The 22,570-nt window shown below is 30.7% G+C and overlaps 3 protein-coding genes across 8 annotated transcripts in view; 1 reads left to right on the forward strand and 2 right to left on the reverse strand.

Annotated features, from left to right (window-relative positions):
* Positions 1–318: 318 nt before the first annotated feature.
* On the forward strand, positions 319–7,456 carry LOC123675815 (dnaJ homolog subfamily C member 10-like). 2 transcript variants are annotated; one of them, XM_045611339.1, is made up of 12 exons: positions 319–353; positions 855–1,026; positions 1,354–1,567; positions 1,834–2,048; positions 2,312–2,527; positions 2,589–2,795; positions 2,859–3,198; positions 3,877–4,149; positions 4,389–4,525; positions 4,673–4,809; positions 4,866–5,070; positions 5,601–7,456. In XM_045611339.1, the coding sequence occupies exons 1-12, from the start codon at positions 334–336 to the stop codon at positions 5,814–5,816; spliced, it is 2,352 nt and encodes a 783-aa protein (XP_045467295.1). In that variant the 5' UTR covers positions 319–333; the 3' UTR covers positions 5,817–7,456. The 2 variants fall into 2 exon arrangements, with proteins under 2 accessions (XP_045467295.1, XP_045467296.1); XM_045611340.1 differs by lacking the exon at positions 319–353 and adding an exon at positions 378–585.
* A 676-nt stretch (positions 7,457–8,132) lies between these two features.
* LOC123675818 (40S ribosomal protein S14) lies at positions 8,133–9,801 on the reverse strand. Its single transcript, XM_045611348.1, has 3 exons — positions 9,672–9,801; positions 9,209–9,452; positions 8,133–8,410 (listed from the first exon to the last, which is right to left on the reverse strand). The coding sequence occupies exons 2-3, from the start codon at positions 9,443–9,445 to the stop codon at positions 8,192–8,194; spliced, it is 456 nt and encodes a 151-aa protein (XP_045467304.1). The 5' UTR covers positions 9,446–9,452; positions 9,672–9,801; the 3' UTR covers positions 8,133–8,191.
* A 2,076-nt stretch (positions 9,802–11,877) lies between these two features.
* LOC123675817 overlaps positions 11,878–22,570 on the reverse strand; it is a 28,053-nt gene continuing 17,360 nt past the window's right edge. For 2 of the 5 annotated variants that reach the window (XM_045611344.1, XM_045611343.1), the window contains exons 11-16: positions 16,680–19,195; positions 16,170–16,275; positions 14,979–15,164; positions 13,349–13,451; positions 13,151–13,288; positions 11,878–12,204 (exon numbers count right to left, since the gene is read on the reverse strand). The gene's annotated coding sequence lies outside the window, so the exon portion shown is untranslated. The remainder of the gene's footprint in view (positions 12,205–13,150; positions 13,289–13,348; positions 13,452–14,978; positions 15,165–16,169; positions 16,276–16,679; positions 19,196–22,570) is intronic. The other 3 variants (XM_045611345.1, XM_045611346.1, XM_045611347.1) reach the window with 3 other exon arrangements.

Below are 22,570 nucleotides of genomic sequence, written 5' to 3' on the forward strand. Positions count from 1 at the left end.
TTTGTATTTCGTTCATCTTCAAATACAAAGATGCCACTGAAATCGTAAATGTGATACATTGGAAATTTAAATTTTCAAATATATTCTTCCATAAATCAATCAAATCGTTCAGGTGTAATTTTCAATAATAAATAATTGAAATGAAATAATGACAAAGTATAAATAGCTTTTCTTGCCATATTACTTTTATTAATAAATAAGTTATGATATGTTGTCATTGTCTGTTAATTTTTCTTTACTACAGCAATGGATTGTCCTAGAGGAGAAGGCATTTTTTGTTTAAGAGATCTTAGAATTTGCATACCTTACCGAACTTGCCTTAAATTTATGTGAATGACAAGATCAACATTTAGGTTAAATCATTTTGTTTAATTTAACCTAAATTTAAAACGATTATGACCGTGGGTGTTTTCTTTTGATTGGAAGGTTTAAATCCTAAGATATGATGTGGCGAACACTTGTTTCCGTAAAGATAAAAGTAAAATAATTCTTCTAGGATAAAAAAATATGAGTTGGCAATTTTTTAACGCAAGAAATATTTTACATATATTCTAATAAAAAAATATAATTAGTTGGATACTTAAAGTAAGTCAATTAAATTCGTCTATAATCTTTCAGAACTATATAGCTCTTATTAAAATTAATTATTTTCAGTTTAAATATTTGCTAATCCTTCATTTTTTCAATTCAAAAACAAGTTTATTTTCTTCATCTGAAAAACAAATGTACCAAAGTGTTTCAATATTTCTCCACTATTATTATAGTAATAATAATAATAGGCAACGTGTTTCAAATTCTGTTATTTTCAAGTGTAGTTCATTGTTCTCCTTGATACAAATTTCTTTAATTTTCAGAATGAAGATAAATATTTATATGCTCACCATTGCTATTTGGTGCTTATGTTATGTCCGTAGTGGTGAACCTGATTTCTATGAACTGCTTGGTATATCGAGGGATGCAAATATCCAAGAAATAAGAAAAGCTTTCAAAAAAATTGCTGTGAAGATGCATCCTGATAAGAATACTGTAAGTTATTCCATTCTCAAGAATTCTGAATACCTGACGCCTATACCATCTTAGTACCTACTTATTCTATAATAAATCTACTAACATTTCATATAGCACTGCACCATCACAAAAATTCACATTTCACAAACAATATATGGAAGGACCATACAATATTCTCATATTTATATATAATATTTTATGAATAACTTTTATTATATCAAGTCAAAACATATCTTTTAAATTTATAAATTTAATTGACATGGGCTCTAAAGTTCAGAGTCAATTCATTCGAAATACTAATTCATGTCTAATTTCATATATTATAGTTTAATTTGTAACTTGCAGGATGATCCAAAGGCACATGAAAATTTCTTGAAATTCACTAGGGCATATGAAGTACTCAAAGAACCAGAAACAAGGAAACATTACGATTTATATGGAGATACAGGATCTGATTTGAATGATGAAAAACATTATCATAGTTATTCCTATTATAAGAATGACTTTGGTATTTACGATGATGATCCCATCATTGTGACTTTGAGTAGATCTGATTATGGTAAATATCGTTATTTCATTTTTACTCTAATCATTCATTGAGATCATTGTGGTTCGATATCATTATTCATTATTTTGTTTTTTACTTTTCTTGCCGAGAAATGAACTCAGCAATTCCTTTCATAGCAATAAAAAAATGCCAACCTTTGAAGGCTTTCTAGTCTATACAAACATTAGGAGTTTCTGTTTCCTTTTTGCCTAAGGGTTTCTTATTTTGTAGTGGTCATTTATTTGATAATTTTTTTTATTCATGTTGCTTTTCTGTAGAGGTGAACATACTGGATGATGCACAGATGTGGTTTGTCAATTTTTATTCTCCTCAATGCCATCACTGCCACGAATTAGCACCTACTTGGCGTAAAATAGCCAAAGAATTCCAAGGAACCATTAGAATTGCTGCTGTCAATTGTGAAGATGATTGGTCTCTTTGTTACCAACTGGGTATTTCTTCTTACCCAACTCTAATGTTCTATGAGAAACAAGTGAGTCTATTCAATAAAGTTTGGCATTATATAGTATATTCTTATCTTTATATCCTTTGATGAGAGGTCACATTATCGTTGTTAACAAAGTTTACAAAACTCAATCCCTAAATTCTAAAATGTTCTTTAATGGACTTTTGGGGATGGTACTTTAATAAAGGAAAGAGTTGATTGAAAATTTACATTTTTTTATAACACCTTGCATGTTGTTTTAATATAATCTTTTGTGTCCAATGCCCAAATTCTTTTGTTTTTATATACAGGCGAACCTACAAGAAGGAGAAAGATATAAAGGATACAGAAATTTCGAAGAAATTGAAAATTTCATTCTCACAAAGATTCCTTCGAAAATTACCATTTTAACTCCAGAAACTTGGCAGCAGAAACAAAATGAGCATTCACAGTGGCTTCTCTTTATGTGTTCAGAAAATACAGATTGTATAGAAAGCAAAACTCAAATCAAATTAGCTGCTGCACTAGTAAGTTACTTGAATCTAAAATTTATTCCTGATAAGGATACTAATTTTTGTATACCCATAGGAAGGACTAGTTGCCGCAGGCGTAATTCTAGATGATAATTTGGCAGAAAAAATCGATAAGACATTCAAAGACAATAGAATTATTTATTGGAAAAAAGAAGATTCTAACAGCATTAAAAAAATTGACGGATCAGATTTTATAGAATTGATGGAGAACATATTGAATCTTCTTCCAGGGCCACAACTTATTGACGAAGTTCATTTCAAAGTAATCATCCCGTTTCAGATGTGCTGTTAATTTTCATAGCGATAAACATATTATTCCTTTCAGGAGATCAGAAATCACTTGAGGGAAGGTGCTACTACTCCCTGGTTATTGTGCTTCCATGTTGGATCTGCGACTGACTTAGATTTACAATTGAAACATCTTCCATCATTGCTCACAAATATAAATGTAGGTTTAGTGCATTGTGCTCAGAGTAGTTCGCTCTGCTCAGAATTACATATCTCCAGATACCCTGTTTGGGGTACTCTCAAAGTTGGAGGAGCTTTTGAAATACACCATGGCAGGGATGTTATGCATGACATTGTATCTTTCGCTCGCGATAGTGTCAGATCAACAAACTTACGGGCCCTGACACCTGACGATTTTGAACAAATAAGGAGAGAAGGTAAGTTTGTTCAATTTTAGGAATTATTTTTACACCATTTGGAGGGGTTGCTCTCTACAGAATTTAAATAGGCCAATAGTTTGATCAGTCTTCGAAATACCATGGACAAACATGAAAATTTTGAATCAGCAAATTTATATCTTCATGGTATGTATTAGCCAAGCCTGATCAAACTATTGGCTAATAGTTTAGTTTGTTTTATATTGAATAAACCTAAAATGAGAAAAGCACTGGCATGAAGTCGTTAGCATTTGCATGCTTGTTGATTTTTGTTTCAAGATATATTCTAATACTTCTAATTATCATTATCATATTTCTTTTGGAATAAAAATGCAAAATTGCATGATAATAAAATGTATAAAATGAGATATGCTTGAAATTTATTTTTACCCTTTCCATATATGCCATTATGGTATAGGAGCATGGAAGAAAGAGATTCTGCATTCAAATTTGTTAATTTAGGATAGAAGGAATTCAAGAATTTGGAAGAAATAAATGCTACACCATCTTGCCTTGAAACTGACACTACATGAAAATTACATTTATCATTACTTACATCCTCCAAAAAACCTTAAAAAATTGTTACAAATTTAGGTATAGCCCCTGAAACAAACTCACTTAGGTTGGAAGTTGTTCTCCTATCTTAATTTAGTTGTTAAAACTCAAAAATTATTTCAGATGGAATATGGTTCATAGATTGGTTTGCGCCTTGGTGTCCTCCTTGTAAAAAACTCCTTCCAGAGTTGAGAAGGGCCAGTCAACATTTTGATAAGAATACAGTTCAGTTTGGAACTATAGACTGTACCCTTCATCGAAGTCTCTGTACTAGGGAAGGCATATCAGCATATCCTACTACAATTCTCTATAATGGTTCTAAAATTGAGCGATTTCATGGTGTACCAAATGAGGATGGAATTGTTGGTTTTATAGAAGATGCCATAAACTCTAAAGGTGAGATATTAAGTAAAGTAATTAATTATGACATACAGTGCTGAAATGCGACCTGACACAACAAAAACTAGAAGGTAATTAGAAACAGCAAAAACAATTAAAGCCTCCAAATCAAGTTCTATACATTACAAATATTTGGGAATTAATATTGAATTGGATTGAATCTTCAATTTTTTTGTTTCACTTTATTACTATTGTCTCCAATTAATAACATAATTTTAATAACATTTCATTTTTAGTTATTTCCCTTGATGATTCTTCTTTTGTACAATTAATGAGAAAGCCTGTTGATGAAATTTGGTTTGTTGATTTCTTTGCACCCTGGTGTGGTCCATGTCAAAAATTATCCTTGATATGGAGAAAATTGGCCAAACAGGTGACAGTTGAATTTTTTTTATATATAAGTTTAAAGAACTCTTAACAAAGGGTGGTATACCAATATCCATATTGAATAAGAAAGGCAACCCTTATTATTGGTTTGCTCTTTGAAAATTTTGCATGTAATAAATAAATGATTTTCCAGATGTCTGAGTTCCCTCAGTTGAAAATGGCTCAAATTGACTGTGTTTCTAATGCTGCCTTATGTTCATCACAAAATATAAGGGCCTATCCAACTTTGAGACTCTTTCCTCTTGGCAGTAAAGGACTCAATAGTGTTATGTATGTATAGTTACAATAAATGGTAAGCATTGATTTGATTTCAAAACATATTTCAGCTTCTATACTGGCAACTGGGAATTAGTAACACTAAAACGGTGGCTTCTGTCCTTGATACCGTCAAATGTTAGAGAACTCAACGAAAATGAATTCAAACAAGAGGTGTTAAGAGGAAAATTGAAAAAACCATGGCTAGTAGATTTCTTTGCACCATGGTGTGGCCATTGTACGCATTTTGACCCAGAATTCAGAGAAGTTGCTAAGGTGAGTTTTATAAGGTACTTGATTCTAGTATAAAAAATATTTTCCTATTTATCGACTTTTGAGAACGATAAACATTAGTACAACAAAAAATATATTATTAAATATCCAAAGGAAGCTTGAATGATTCATACCTATTATATTATCATGTCATAAAAAACAAACCTGATTGGGCAAACTTATGCTGCGGACAATTTGCATTTTTTTTCATTTGTATAAAGTGTTTTGCTGCTAATTTAAATTTTTTTTACAATAGGATATGTAAGTTATTTTTAGATCTTGAACAGATTCATTTAAAACAACATACACTTCAACCTAAAGCATATTGCTATAGTTTGAATGTAATCGATGAAGGTTATCTTTACAATGAAATACTATTAATAATGTAATTACATCAAAATGATCTTCAATGAACATCAATGAATAATTCAAGAAATATTTATCAAATAACCTAGTTTGATGAATAATTGTAATTCATCATCAATTTAGTTCAATTTATTCCAGTAAATTTTTTTTTTCATTCTATATTTCAGGAACTTGAGGGGTACGTCAATTGTGGAAAAGTGGACTGTCAAGCTGAAAATAATTTATGTCAAAGTCTGCATATTAATGCGTACCCTAGTGTTTTCCTATTCATTTCTGATTCACTAAAGTATGAAATTTCTGTCAGGAATACCGATGAGATAATAAAAAAAGTAACTTTATTAGTTGATCATTATACAAATAAGGAAAGCCATGATGAGCTTTAAATAGTTGTTATATTGTATGAATCTCACTTTATATTTTTAAGGAATCACCCCAAAGACTAATTTTTACATTATTTTATTCAATTCGCTCCCTTGAGGTAGGTAACTTTTTTGTGGATATTCTAATACACAATGTAATAATATCCAAGTGTTACTTTTAAAAGCAAATTATTGATTGCCATATGGAAGGTGCTACTTTCTAAAATGAATGTTCCTTCTAAAAATATTCTAGAGAAGTATGTTTATTAGGTTTGAAACAGCCTATCCTAACTTTTATTGATAAACATTTATACAAGAATCTCATAATATTTCTCTATTGTATTGTATAATTGATCTGCGCTTAATGATTAAAATAATTTTAATTTTAAAATGCAGCTTTGTATGTTTGTAATAAAAACCTGTAATTTTCAATTTTTACATGTATATTCAGTAATCTTTCACATCTAATTTTTTATGTGATAATTTAAAATTAAGCATACTTTTTATTATAACAATTTTAATTCCCCAAAGTGAATGAAACTACTTATTTTATACATTATTTCATGTAACTGCAAGATTTAAGATGAAATAAAATCATAAACATAAACAAGAAAATATTAATTTGAAAAATTAAAGTAATTCATTCCATACATTCATTATGTTCTTAAATATGAAATTCTTTAGTTTCTTCCCACATTCAATGTGATTCATTTATGCTAACCATGTTTAGCATTGAAATGAATAAAACCAAAAGTATTTTTCTTTTCAATGCTAAACATGGTCATCATAAATGCAAGAATATACAGTGTCACATTATAAGGGAAATAGATCTTTTCGGTTAGAATAATTAAGATTTTGGAAAATCGCTCGGACCCGTCAATTTTGTGCTTGAGGTGTTTTTAAGAGGTGATGATACCACGTGATTTTTACCGCACCTGTCAAAGTTTACCTATTCAGCTTCCCCCAGCCCTTCTGAGAAGCCGTCACTTTTCTGAATGAATGGAGCAATCTCAAACTTTCTTCTGATTTTCCGTCCTTTTCTACCATATGTAAGAATTCAGATACGTTTGACGGCATTAAATTCTTACACGCCAGCCAATGAATACCCAGCGAACTGAAAAAATGTTGTTGGAACATTTGGCAATGTATCATATAATTCCTCTACGTGACAACCCCATCGCTTAAATTTATATAGTGACGATGGGTTGAGCCATATGTTGTTGAAAAAGTCTTCCTCTTGAATATGACAGAAAATTTTTTCAGGATCTAATCAATCATTTATATAATATCTGACTGAAAATCAACATCTCCCAAGTTACCTTGAAAATCCTTTTTCAACATATCATCACACAACCCATATTGCCTATTCCAATTTGAAGGGGATGGAATGATCTGGTTTTTATGAGGAAAAATGTCCCCTCAAGTACAAAATTGATGGGTTCATGTGATTTTCTAACATTTTAATATTTCAACCAGAAAAGACTTCTGTGTTTTTTCAATGTGACACCTTGTATATATATATATATGTTAATATCCCAAAAAACTGTTCCAGAATAACAACAGAAATGATTTCCTGAAAATGAAAGTATATTTTCTCTTGGAAAATATAATGTAATGACTCGATTTTATAAATCATATCTGTAAATTAAAGAAATAACATTTAACGTTAATTATTAATCTAATCTTCACTACCAATTATTACTCTGAATTCAAATTTCAGTTATTTTGAGATCTAATGTGGTTTTATCACATATACAGTTCTTACCTCCTTATATATATCTTCTTCTTTATGTGCCGTCTCCTTTAAGAAGGTTGGCTATCATCATGGCGATTTTTACCCTTGAAGAAACTTATATATATATATAATAAACATACCCCCTGTTGCTGGAAAAAGGTTCTTGAAATCGAAAGAAAAAAAGGGTCATATGTCAACAATATATCTATATATTAATACTTTCATAGTAAAATTGAAAGTAAAAAATCAATAAAGATTTCAATTGTTTTCGTTGAACTTATGACGTGAATCCTTGTTATGTTGTAATAGAAAATTTTTAATGTTTTAAAAGTGCATATTTTTCTGAAAATTATCAAGAATTTATATTCGTTATCTCTTGTTAAGAAATAGACTATGTTTCAATAGGAATAAATTGAATAATATTCAAATGAATGAAAACTATTAATCATCACAAATATTCTAAACTTACAATTTTATTTTTGTATCTATTGAATCAGTATTTTAATACTTAATTGAAAATAATTCCTCAATTATCGGACATAAAGTTGGAATGTATAATGACAACCCAATAATTTAAATATCCAGAAGGTAATGAAACAATGAAATAGTTTAGTTAAAACACATTTTATTTTCTTAAATTATGTCACCAAACCAAAAAAAAAATTTACAATCTTCTACCACGACGACCACCCTTCCTGCGAGTAGAATCTGAAGGGATAGGGGTCACATCTTCAATTCTTCCAATTTTCATGTTAGATCTAGCCAAAGCCCTAAGAGCACTTTGTGCTCCTGGTCCTGGAGTCTTTGTGCGGTTACCTCCAGTTGCTCTCAATTTAATGTGTAAAGCAGTAATGCCTAAAGTTTTACATTTTTCAGCTACATCCTGAGAAAAAAAAAATCGTGTCAATACTATTCATAACATATCCTGCAAGGTAATATAATCAATTCATGCCATTTATTCAAGAATAAAGGGCACAATATTTGTTGAAGAATGAAAGTACTGATGTTCCTAACCTCATTTAGGGGAAGTTGATTTCTAATGTAGTATAAAGAGAAAAAACGGAAAGTAAACATTTGTGCTTGATCCCATAATCGAGAGAAATGGTTCAGTTCAGAAGATTAGTGTCGCCAATCACAATTGATCTAGCCGAATCCATAGATGCAGAATGCTGATTTGATTGTTAAATGTTTTATCAGGAATCCTTTTTCCTCAACTACACTATAGCTAAATCATCAAACTGAGAAAAACATTGCATTTTTGAAGCACAAAAGAATTGTCATTAATAAATCACATTGCAAACTCTTTTTGAGCATCAATTGATAATTTCAAAATAAATCAAATTATGTTACGCTACTGCTCTAGTGTCCCATCAGACAAGGAGTGACGAATGTTGGAATCAAAACGAATGCATCAGTTACAAGGCAATTTCCATTCCTCTTATTAATGTTCCAAGATTGTAGGTATTGAAAAATAAGCCGAAGTAACAATGAAATGTCACTGCTTCACTAGCAAGCATAAATCTTATTTCAATTGTTGAGAGTTTAAAATTCGTGGGACTCAACTATAGAAACTTTGAAATAAAAAGATTGAAAGATTTATAAATCAATTCCCCCCCGATACACTTGTTATCATATTCAATTAATATGAAAAGAAAATCTACATGTAAATGGAAAAACTTACTTGTGCGGCCAACATAGCAGCATAGGGAGAAGCTTCATCACGATCAGCTTTGACTTTCATACCTCCAGTAACTCTGGAGATGGTTTCCTTTCCAGAAAGATCGGTAACATGTACAAAAGTATCGTTGAAGCTGGCGAATATGTGGGCTACGCCAAATACAACTTCTCCTTCTCTAACTTGGGGGCCAAGAGAAACTTGGACTTCTTCTTTTTGTACTTTTCCTTTACGAGGAGCCATTGTGGATCTAAAATTTCAAAAGTATAAACATATTGAACTTCTACAAAAAAGTATAATTTCATAACCTCAATGTCACATACAATTAATCAGAATTTATCTAGGTAAACCTTTGACAAAATTATTAAAGAAAGTATTAAAATCACTGAGTGAATAATAGTACATATTCTAATAGGAGTATTTATGATACTAATTATTAAACTTAAATTGAAAAAACTCTAAAACCTACCTCGGATATCGGAAACAGGAATCCTATCAAAAACGCTATGAATTGTTCAAAAGAGAAATGCCATGGGGAATGTTGACAAGTTTGTCAAGTTGTGCATAGAACCAAATTCTTCTTCATAATAGAGAATCGAACTGATATGGCCTCACTAATCAATAAGTTAGCTTTACCGTAGAAAAATTATCTTAAATAGTAATATATATCAAGAGATAAAATGTCTTAAATATGGATTTATATTATTATTTATATCGGCCATAAAAAACTTCACATAAAATTTCCAAATTCAGAATATTATAATATCCACAGTGCAGAGGATTAATGATATGAAGTTTATTATTATTCCTCCGAGATCCACAGAGAAATACCAAGTTGAGTAAAAGTTACCGAGAAATATGATCGAAATTATCACGAAATTGAAATATAGCAGTTATAACTTTCGTTGAGGGCGCTTTAGTCTTCACAAAGATGGCGGAAGGTAAGTGTTCTGTAGGTATCATTGATAAACTACAGTGGCGACACGAGTGGTCTCATTTTTGATTGGCTGCCGGTTTCGGAGCCGTTTACCTAATTTTTGGAATTTATTATTTATTCGAAATGTAAAACCCATTTTTAAGTCACTGTACTCTGTAGTAGGTATTCTTCAGTTGAATAAATTTGTTCTTTATACCAATATATCAGGCCTAATAATTTTAATTTTGATGAAGTGCCAGTTCAGTTCAGTAAAACCTTCTTAAGTTCTATGGTTAAGCCCCGCTCCATTCGCCATTTTTAGGCTTAATTTGAACGTATTGTCGCCACTGTGTTACCGTACCATTACCTACATAGGTAATATTTCCTTACATTTATTCCTTCGACGCAATATTGCGTTGATATATTTCAATCACTATTTTACTCCTTCTCTGAGAAATATTGTATTTCGAATAATTTGATGGAAATTTAGACATTTTTTGGATGAAATTGTCTTTTGTTCGTTTCATTTCATCTAAATAACTGATTTTTTCCAATAATTTTCGAAATAATAGAAAATTATGCATTATTTGATCATTTGATGACAACAAGCTCTTGATGTTTTAATTCTATACCTACATTTTAAAATGTACATCATGTTTGGCGAAGCTTTCTCAAGCCAATTTCGAAGGTGGGCCTTCTCTCCAGGAATTTCACTTTGTTGCCTAGTGATTACCAATGGAATCGCCGGGTTGGCACTCAGTGATCCCTGTCAAATACACCTAAAGTGAAAGATGCGATCCCCAAAACGCCATCTCTCTGGCAGGCAAACAGTCGCATGCATATCTTGAAGGGTTTAAAGTTTAAAGGTTTAAACTTTTCTACTTAAAAGATTCTCGGATGCTATAAGAGCTATATTTGAATGATATTTGTTACAAAAAAAGAAAGACTCGAATTAAGAACAATGCCATCATGAAATTATAATTTAGTTCAATAACATCGGCGTCGGATAGAACAACTCTTTCCATGAAAAAAAGTTTATATGGACGTATATCCTAACAAGCTTCATTTTAGAGATGCAGGGTGTTAAAGTTTGAAAAAAATATCCGGTTTTTAACTTATAACAAGTATTATTACATTAATTGTTTAGATTTTTAGTTATTAAAGACTATATAGATAATGTAATGTTTCGAATAAGGTAAGTGTCTCCTGTTAACATTATCCAGTGGCGTAGCTATAGGGGTGCGATGATCCTTTTCCTAATGAAAATCTACACCACTGCCTTAATTGCCGCCCCTCGAATAGTTTCACTGTTTCACCCCTAACGCCGGCCCTGTCTCAGTAGACGAATAAACGTTTATTATAATTAATTTAGTCATTAATATAATACTAATTTCTCACTAATATTTTATATTTGTAAATAATATAGTACCTGCTTTACAGAAAAGTAGATATTTCTAATGAAAAATTACAGTTTTTTATCATTGATTCGGTGGATGACCTATATATTGTATTAAAAAAATTTTTTCTTCTCCTTATGGTATTTGATAAGGATAAAAGTAATCTAAATATACAGAGTATTTCGAAAATAACTATCATATGAATATGCATTCAGTATGAATGCAGGACAACTTAAACTCGCTTGGACTGAAAATGAAAATATTATATATTGACTGTTATCTACATCAACTAGAACTGAATATGGGTCATTGAAATTTTCAAGAATACCAATGAAAGCGTTTGAGACTTATAATAATTGAAAGATAAAATGTATAAAAGACCCTGCATAATCATTTCACAATTTTCAATGCTGATTCAGACTATCCAAATTGTCCTGCATTCGCCCTGAAAGTATGAAACAACCTGAACATAGTATGAAATGAATGAATTAATTTTTATTAAGCTCATTAGGTAGGTACTAGATACCTAAAAACCACAATGTGAATTGTGATTTGCTCACTCATTAATTATAGGTATCACTTAAATTGAAGCAGCTTTTCTTGTTATCTCTAACAATGGATTCATCATTTCTTGAAAGTATGGTTATTAGGTTCTCCAGTTCAGATTTATTGATATATTCGTCTATGATCTGGAATAAAATGAAGTATCTTGAGTATTGAGAATGGTAAGGACATTTTACTGATAGAAGACAATAGTTCGTCTGAGATTGGTAGGTGCTTGTTCAGTTCAAAACGAAATTAGAGATATTTTTTTCCTTCAAATAACCGATTTTTATGGGGTTTCCACATCATTTCCTTAAACTATATGCTCTACATGGAAGAAAGTGAATATTTTTAAATTTTAGAATGGAAAAAGTAAATATTTTGGTAACTTTTCGGTTTTCGCAAGAAAATTGATGATATGTACTTTGTACAAAGCACTGATATATTTTTAAAATATCCGTGAAAAAAAAATCTTACCAAAAAACATCACAAATGATGTAAAATCACAATTTCGTGTTAGGACTTATAACGTTTTTTGCACGATAGTCACACTTTTCACTTAAACTATAGAAAATAATTATCAAAAAAATTAAAATAGTAATTTGTGGCTTCAATGTCAATGCTGTGTAGGATTCTCTTGAAAATAAACTCGACTTTGCTGAAAAAATGTTGTATATTACAGCACCTAGCGAGTTGAAACAACAAATGTTAAATTCAGCAGCAGCTTCTGTGAGTTCATCAGCTACTACTCAAGCCAGCAGTATTTGCATCAGAAATTGTAATAATTATATTTTCAAAATTAAATGAATTGAATTCGAATTTTTTGCGAATTATTTCATTATTTCAATTAATATTTATCTAGTCAATCTCAGTAACCGTTCGCTGAACGGTAAGTTACCTCATTTCATAACTTTTACTGTTCTGTTTGTCATCGCAACTAGTAAAAATAATAATCTACCTATCCAGCAACAAACGCGGTAACTAACGAAAGTCGTCATATCGTGCGAAAATATTAATTTTTATTGTCAAATAAATGGATAAACTGATTATTTTCCAAAAATTAAATGGTAAAAATTACTTATTTCAACTTACCTTCTGTATATACGGCTCTATTGTGTTATATATAGTGGGCCAATAAATATCTATAATATCTGGAAATATATCACCGATTACTGCATTTAGTAGAGCTTGCAAAAGAGCATCACCATCCATAATATTTTCGAAATGAACCTATAAGCATATTTACTTGATCAGATTTTTTTTGTCAAATTTGAATTGAACTTGAAATACCTTCATTTTTTGTAGTTTCGCCTCTAGATTGACTGTCACACAACCCAATGGCCATGATGGAAGAAGGTCAGTTGCGGCAATTGAAAATTGTGTTAAATCCATTCTGAAAAAATGAATAGCTTTGAGACATTACAAGAAAAAAAGTACCATTAATCAACAAAGAATATGATCAATATCAATCAACACGAAAAATAGTACTTTATGACTGTTTGCCAAAGGACTTCTACGTTTTCGAATTTGTTTGTGTAGGAAATATGTCAAGAAATTATTAAAATTATTTTCGATTCTAGATTGACTGTGAAACAATTAATTGGAAATGATGGAAAAAGGTTTGTTGCGGCAATTGAAAATTTTGTTGAATCCATTCTAGAAAAATGAATAGCTTTGAGATATTACAAGAAGGATCTTCAAAAAATTCTTAGATCCATGATCAAACGAAATTTGATGAGGGACTGAACGTGAACTCTGATTTTTCTGCAAACGCTTGTACTAGCGCTAATACATTATTATGAAACGAGGGATATCTACGAAAGCCCTCCGTCAACAAATAATCAATGTTGTATGCATGTAAGTATAAATTAATTCCAGAATTTCCAGAATATCAAAGAATTATTAAAAAATGTTAAAACTAGAAAATACTCAAATTGAGAAATGAAAGTATAAATAAACGAAGAATACCTATGATTAATATCAATCAACAAGAAAAATAGTAATGGGTTTATAACAGCTTACCAAAAGACTTCAACGTTTCTGGATTTGTTTGTGTAGAAAATATGTGAAGAAATCATTGAAATTTTTTTTTTTTAAGTTTTCGTTTCCACCCACAGAGTAATAAATATCTATGTTTAGTACTCTGAGATTCTACCCGATATAGTGGGTGATACACATACACAAAGCTGTTAGGGTGTGTCATTTCAAATAAGAAAGTTTTTGGTCATTATTTGTAGTTAATGTTTGAATATTAATTATGATCTCTCTGTGTAATCCAGAGATGAGATTTTCTTTCTGCATAGAAGTAGTCAATATAGGTATCTACTCGAAATAACATTATCTGTATCGACGGCGTAACTGATTTCTTCATTAATTACCAATTAAAAAAAATTCCATATTTTCAATTTTTCGCCATTTTATCGTAAATGTTGCTTCTAAGGATGAAGTGATCTGAGAAAACTCATCTTTATTTGAGCAATTCCATTTTTGAATACATATAGGTACAGGGTGCTACAATGAAAAAAGTGTAACTTATCTATCTATATCTTTGTTTTCGAACACCCTGTATAAAAGAAAATAAATTTAAATTCTTTTAACTACCATATACATATCACAAAAAAAGATTTTCGAATATCTTAAATTTTTTTTTCAAAATGTAATTCGCGTCTGGGGTGGACCACGCGGTATAATATTATAATTATTAATTTTAAGAATTTCCTCAGTTCGTAATTTAAGACAAATTTAGATGATTGCAAAATCATCTGGCTGGCAGTATGACCTTTACAAATTGAATTGAGCTATCAGAATCAGACATATAGTTTCACCATAAACATATTACTTTTTTCATATTTCAAATGAAAAAGTGTTGAAAGTTATTAAATGGTAACAAAGGAATGAATATTATTCATTGAATACTTACTGAAATGACCCATTTCCGCCATATATATTGAGACAGTCTGAGACTGTTCCTTGTAGTTCGTAATTACCTCCTTGAATTCTTAAAGAGTTCATAGTAATATTCACAGGTTCATTCACATTTTGAGATAAACATATAGTTATATCTTTCATACCACTTATTGTAATATTTGAAACAGAAATGTTTGCGCTGAAATTTGAAAATGTTATAGGTTGTAAATATAATCTTAACAAATAAAACCAATATTACCCATAAGTTTACCAAACTTTTTGCATTTCCTGAATTTATTTCTTTTTTTATGTATAGGGTGTCTCGGGAAGAATACTACAATAGGAAACCATGAACTGAGATAATCAAGTTGGTCTCATATCATATCAGGTTTTAATGGTCCTAAGGATCTCTGAATCTTAAAGATCAAGTCAACATTATTGAAAACAAATCATTGGTCATCTCGATCCCCTGATCTGACATCACCTATGGATTCTTTCCTATGGGTATAACACCGAAACACGAGGTCTATGAATTGCTTTTCTATGGTCATAAAAATAAAGAAATTCCTTAGTACTAATATTCCTCTACAGGATGATATGACATTAAAGTAAATAGAAAATGTCAACAATTTTTCTAACCCGGCCCTGATTTTTTCAATTTCAGAAATTTTGGACGAAGGCGGTCCAGAAAGGTGCAAAAATTTAAAATCGGTCTGTAGATTGGTTCAAGATTCATTGAACTTTGAAATTTCACTGATTATCCAAATATCAGTCTGCATATCCTGAACTAAGGCCCTCAGGCTATTAAAACCTCTTGATATGAGCCCACCTTGATGACTTTAATTTTTGGTTTCCGTGTTTTACATTCCTCCAGTGGCATACCCAAGGGGGGATAAGAGGGATATATCCCCCCTCAGGATGAATATTCATTATATGGTATAACCTTATATATCACAATCTTATTATGAGTAAGCAAATTTCATTGAAAAACTTCTTCAAAAGAAGGAAAATTTGAAAATTTTTTTTCTTTATCCCCCCAAGGCTTATGTCTGGGTACGCCACTGCATTCCTCCTGACAGTCCTGACCCACCCTGCATATTATGTATGATTTGTAATCGGTATTCACCACTCAGATACAAATAGACAAATCATATAGGTAAGTGTTATAATTATTATCTCTGATGATATTTTCTGAGATGCTCACCTAATAATATTTTCCAATTTAAAATCTGTTGAAAAAGTCCCAGGAAAATTTATTTCGTCATTTATTTCCTTCAGTTCAGCGAATGTTTTATCGAAGGATATTCCAGCTGAAAGAAAATTTTCAAAATATTTTTCTAATACAGCTACATTGGAGTTAATTAATAAATTTTACTAAAACATAGAACAAAAAAAAGTTCATTATGTAACAATTTAACAAACACAAGTGTAGAACATAAAATATCTGAAATGTAGGTACCATAACCATTGTTCGAAATAATTTCACTCGAAAATTCTTCTGAGTGAGATGAAAATTCGAAAGAATTGATGAAAATTAAATAAAATTGTGAAATTTTTCACTGAACTTATAAAACTAGTGGAATGTTGATAATTTTCAAGGAATCATATTCTACGGATTTGTGTACATTACAAAGAAAATATCCCAGATATTCAATCGAGACAGTTATTCCACGCATATCTAAAAGATGAAATCTAAAAGAAACAACATACCTACCTACTTCGTTTGAAGTCTTAGGAATTGTCGGTATACATATTTTGAGTTTTTTCGCTTGTACCTGCAGAACCAGGAATAAACAGCAACAAGTCAAATGAATTAATTTCATATTTATAATTCCAGTGGCACATAAAAGAAAGACAATAAATATATATTTCTAATATTAAGTTTCACGTTCAATATTTGAATGAGTTTATTTAGCTACCACTGCGATTGAATGAGTTCGATATTTTTCATCTCCATCTTTATGTCTTATATTATCTATTATCATATTCCTATCGGTTTTTTCAATAAAATGCAATTGAAAAATCTTCTGATGAAAGTGGCTACAGATGTGTTGTCCAAGGCTGAATTGATATACTGAAATAGAGAAGTTTCAATATCATCTAATCTGATCTCTGAGAATAGATACCTAATCAACTTAATTGAAAAGGGTATTCCAATAAAAATTTAAATTTCGAATAGCCCTCTATCTGGGCGGCTGTAACTTTTCGGGTGGGGTTGATAAGCGTTTTATTTAAACCGATGGCAGTTTCGTATCTATTAATAATATACCTACTTTTGTTATATTGAAATGAGGAAGGTCGAAAATAATATCCATAAATAAAGGCTATACTGTGTTTCCGTTGTTTGGATTATTGATCATTGAAATTAAAACTCGCTGTTTGTTTGAGATATCCTTTTTTATTTTTTTTTAATCTAAGGTTTTATATGATTCAGTGAAAAATGGTGACGAAATTTCATAACTCCATTAACCCCCAATAGTTATACTGCATGAATACCAAATTATATGTTTGACCTGATCAATATTTCCAATCAATAGATTTTAAAATTCAATCAACGATCAGGTTGAGAGGATACAACTCGTGATATTCATAATTGTTGAAAAATACTTAGAACGTTTAGTGGGAATTTATTGACTCATTTTATTTCTATACCAATAGCATCAGAATTTACTCCAAATTTTATTTTATTATATGTACAGAACACCAAATTGAATGAATAATAGGTATATGCATATACCTATATACCAACTTTCCTTGAATATTCTTGTATACGACGTTAAAAGCGGAATATGCAATTTTTTACAATAATAAGTAAAAAATTGATATTTTTTTCAAACATCAACACCCTCGAAAAAAAACATCTCGAAAACGAAGCTTGTTAGAATATATGTTTATAGGTTTTTTTTTCATGAAAAGAGTTGTTCTATCCGACGCCAAAGTTATTGCACTAAAATCTAGACCATTCTGTATAGGAGAGTATATCTTCAAAAAATGGGGTTCAAACGACGCTTGCAGGCATACCTACCTTCTGAGTTTGGTGTTTTTTACAGAAATCTATTAACCAGACAATGAAACATAAATCTATGCTTCTGCAGGCCTTAAATTCGCGGGATATTTTCATAATTTCCCATTTCTTATTAATTCATATAAGATATGTCGATAGTGTTCATCATTTTGTTAATAAAGCTTGGTAAGATAACTAAGCAATAAAATCAAAGGAGCAAATCGATCAAATAATGATCGAAGTATGTAGTAGGAATTTTGTAAGCGTGAGAATTTTTTTGGAACCCTTGAAAAGTTTTCAACATTTCCAGCAGAACAATAATATTCAAACTGCATATCCTACTGAAGTTTGGATACACATGAATTGATTCATACGTTTTGATTCGGTATTGATTGGTATTAATGTGAGTATGAAGTTGAAGGAAAAGTCTGTAAAACACTTCTGTTGTTGGAACCTTGAATATTAAATCATCCGGTTTCATCATGTTTCGGCGTATTGGCCATTATCAAACCAAAGATTGATTTTTAAGGTTCCATATAGTCATATGGTAAAACATTGATTGAAATATGTATAAGTCACAAATTGAAAAATAACAAATGAATATAAAAATGTTTGATATTTATTTTTCATTTTTCACTTTGTGAGCATTTATTAGCAAAAAATGGTATTTGATAAGGACAAAAGTAATCCAAATATACAGAGTATTTCGTAAATAACAGAATATGCATTCAGTGTGAATGCAGGACAACTTATACTCGCTTGGACTGAAAATATTATATTTTTAATGTTATCTATATCAACAAGAACTGAATATGGGTGATTTTCCTAGCCTAGACTTATTCCTTGAAATGTTCAAGAATATAAATGAAAGCGTTTGAGAGTTATATTGATTTAAAGTTTTTAATAAAATGTATAGAAGACCATTCATCATCATTTCACAATTTTCAATGCTGATTCAGACTATCCAAATTGTCCTGCATTCGCCCTGAAAGTATGGAACAACCTGAACATAGTATGAAATGAATGAAAGAATTTTTTATTAAGCTCATTAGGTAGGTACTAGATACCAAAAAACTACAATGTGAATTGTGATTTGCTCACGCATTAATTATATCACTTAAATTGAAGCAGCTTTTCTTGTTATCTCTAACAATGGATTCATCATTTCTTGAAAGTATGGTTATTAGGTTCTCTAGTTCAGATTTATTGATATATTTGTCTATGATCTGGAATAAAATGGAGTATCTTGAGTATTGAGAATGGTAAGGACATTTTACTGAATGAAGACAATAGTTTGTCTGAGATTGGTAGGTGTTTTTAAACGTGGGTTTAGTGGATCGAATAACTGTTTTAACACTTTTATAATATAAGTTTTATTCTTAAACAGAACAGGAGAACAACGGCTTCCAAGTTTTTTTTTTATTCAACTTATGACGTACTACTCATAGACAAGACAAGACTATATGCGGCTGCGCAATACATGTCATTGATACAATCATAGAATATGATCAGTGTTACCACTAGGATAAATTAACTTGCCATTGTTCCCTAAACATAATAACAACACTCCCCCTCAATGGTAAGTTACCCAAAAAAAATTTCTTAAAATACATTGCAGTTGATTGTAAAATTATTGAATGAACTTAGAGACAGCGGTTTCGTGAACAAATCTGCGAGTTGCAGTTTGGTTGGAATATACTTTAGTGAAACTGTTTTATCATTTATTTTGTCTCGAATGAAATGATAACGAATATCAATATGTTTGAGTCTCTTGTGGAACTCTGGGTTCCTACACACTTTGATAGCCGATTGATTATCTTCATAAATCATGACATTTAAACTATCACAAATTTTTAAATCACTAATTAAACTCTTAAGCCAACAAGCTTCACTTATGGCTAAGCTTAAAGCTATATATTCCGCTTCTGTTGAAGACAGAGCTACGGATGATTGTTTTCTAGAGCACCAACTGACTGTGCACCCAAAAACTTTAAATACATAACCAGACGTAGATTTCCTGTCTGTTCTATCCCCAGCCCAATCTGCATCAGCATATCCTTCAATTTCATTCTGAAAATCAGTTTTTCTAAAAACTAAACTTAAATTTTGTGTTTTTTGAACATATCTTAAAACTCGTTTAATCGATTGCCAAAGTTGTGAACTTGCAGTTGATTGATATCTACTTAGGATACTTATGCTTATACATAGATCTGGGCGAGAGCATAACATGGCATACATTATAGAACCTATTGCTGCTCTACATCTTTCTTCAATTTCTATACTTTCAGAATTTTTGCGTTTAAGATCATCATGTCTAAAATTTGGTTCCATAGGGGTATTACAAGGTTTACAGTTTTCCATTTTAAAAATTTTCAACATTTTCTTTAGATATAAAGTTTGGTTGATTATGATTTCATTTTTCAATACATTTTGTGTGATGTGCATACCCAAAAAATAACTGATACCTCCTAAGTCTTTCATTTTAAAGTGTTGATTCAAAGTAACTTTTAGATCATCAACCTCTTTTTCATCTGATCCGGCAATTAATAGATCATCAACATAGATCAATACAAAAATCTTTGAACAGCCTGAAATTTTGTAGTAAATACAGTATTCATTTTGAGATCTTACAAAGTTCAATGTCATCATTAAATCATTAAATTTTTTATACCAATTTTTTGGTGAGGATCGTAATCCATATAAGGACTTCCTTAGCTTTGCAAATTTTCCTGTGTCAGTATTAAAACCTTTAGGTAATAAAATATATACATCATCATCTATTTCTCCATTTAAAAAAGCACTACATACATCAAGTTGATGTATCCTGAAATTTAAATTATTGCATATAGCTAAGAAAATTCTTACAGAAGTTAATTTCGCTACTGGACTATAAATATCGCCGTTTAATGGAATTGTCTGTTGAAAACCTTTTGCAACAAGTCTTGCTTTGAATTTCGTGACACTACCGAACTCGTCTTTCTTCCTCTTATACACCCATTTGCACTCTATGACAGGCCTTTTAACATCACTATCACACACTACTTCAAACGATTCATTTTCTTGCAACGATTTTACTTCCTCCTCCATTGCCTTCCTCCATTGCTCAGCCTCAACGCTTTTCATAGCATCTTCATAGCATGTTGGTTCGTCATCTTCTGTAACTGTCAACAACAAACTATCCAAATCCATTTCAAAATCTTCAAACCTTGGGTTTCCTCTTAAGTTTCTTCTCAGGTTATATCTTCCATTCACTATTTCTTCACTGATTTCTGGATCCAACTCTTCTTCATCGGTAATTGTCTCTTCATCGTGTACAATATTATCAATTTGGGTATCTTCTAACTCCAAGTCTTGATTTTCTTCAATATTACAGAATTCAGTTATTTTACCTTTTGTTTCTTGAACTTTTTCTGGTAGGAATATTACATCCCTCTGTATGACAACCTTGTTTTTATCAGGTAAATACACTCTAAATCCCTTTGTGTCTTCTCCATAACCAAGGAAGTATCCTTGTTCATTTTTTGTGTCCCACTTCAATCTATTTTCCTTAGGTACTAGTACTGAAACTCTACTTCCAAAAATATTAAAATTTTCCATCTTATATTCCTTTTGATTCCATAATTCAAAAGGAGTTTTAAACTGAACAATGCTTGGACCAGAGCGATTCAGAACATATGTAGCGGTATTTATTGCTTCTGCCCAAAACATTTTTGTCAAATTTTTATTGCTATGTAACATTGTCCTGGCTGCTTCAACCAATGTTCGGTTTTCTCGTTCCGCCCTTCCATTTTGTTGGGGAGTATATACCACTGTGCGTTGGTGGCATATACCTCTGCTTTGCAGACATTCCGTTACCTGTTTGTTCACAAATTCTAAACCATTGTCTGTCCTCAAAACTTTCATCTTTGCACCAGTTTGCCTTTCTGCCATAGATATATAATTTTCAATTGCTTTTGCTACTTCAGATTTCTGCTTTAGGAAATAAACATGTCTATATGAGGTGTAGTCATCTTTAAATAATAAAAAATATCGAGCTCCTCCTAACGAAGGTGTTTCCATAGGACCACACACATCTGCATGAACTAGCTCTAAAGGTACAGTAGCTCGTGATTCACTATGTTGAAATTTTAATTTATGTTGTTTGCCCGATAAACAGTATTCACAAATAAATTCATTGTTTATATACTCAACATTCATTTTTTTAAGGAAATCTTTGATGTACTTAATATTTTGATGTGCTAATCTGTGATGCCAAGTCTCTAAATTTTCTATATTTTTAACTGTCATACATTCAGAAATATTATTAGTTAATTCATTTTCTATTTTGTTTTCATACATTTCCTTCTTGAACTGCATTTTATATAATTTATTCTGTCTTAGTGCCTGGGCTCTAATATTTCCATATTTATCAAAAAACTTACATGATGAATTATCAGATGACATGAAATATCCCTTATCAAGAGCACATCCAGCCGAGAATAAATTAAATTTTAGGTCAGGTATATACAAAACATTCGATAATGACGTTTCAATGAATTTTCTTCCATTATAGGACCACATTTTAATATTTCCATATCCTCTTACCTCCAATGTTTGCCCAT

Source organism: Harmonia axyridis, chromosome 3, assembly GCF_914767665.1.
Source record: "Harmonia axyridis chromosome 3, icHarAxyr1.1, whole genome shotgun sequence".
NCBI classification, from domain to species: domain Eukaryota; kingdom Metazoa; phylum Arthropoda; class Insecta; order Coleoptera; family Coccinellidae; genus Harmonia; species Harmonia axyridis.

What these genes read in the sequence shown, in the direction of transcription:
- LOC123675815 (XM_045611339.1), top strand. Translation starts at nt 334, where the DNA reads ATGACAAGATCAACATTTAG. An exon ending in TTGACGAAGTTCATTTCAAA is followed by an intron (nt 2,796 to 2,858) that starts GTAATCATCCCG and finishes TATTCCTTTCAG; the next exon opens with GAGATCAGAAATCACTTGAG. An exon ending in AGATGCCATAAACTCTAAAG is followed by an intron (nt 4,150 to 4,388) that starts GTGAGATATTAA and finishes TTTCATTTTTAG; the next exon opens with TTATTTCCCTTGATGATTCT.
- LOC123675818 (XM_045611348.1), bottom strand. Translation starts at nt 9,445, where the DNA reads ATGGCTCCTCGTAAAGGAAAAGTACAAAAAGAAGAAGTCCAAGTTTCT. An exon ending in CTGCTATGTTGGCCGCACAA is followed by an intron (nt 8,411 to 9,208) that starts GTAAGTTTTTCC and finishes TTTTTTTCTCAG; the next exon opens with GATGTAGCTGAAAAATGTAA.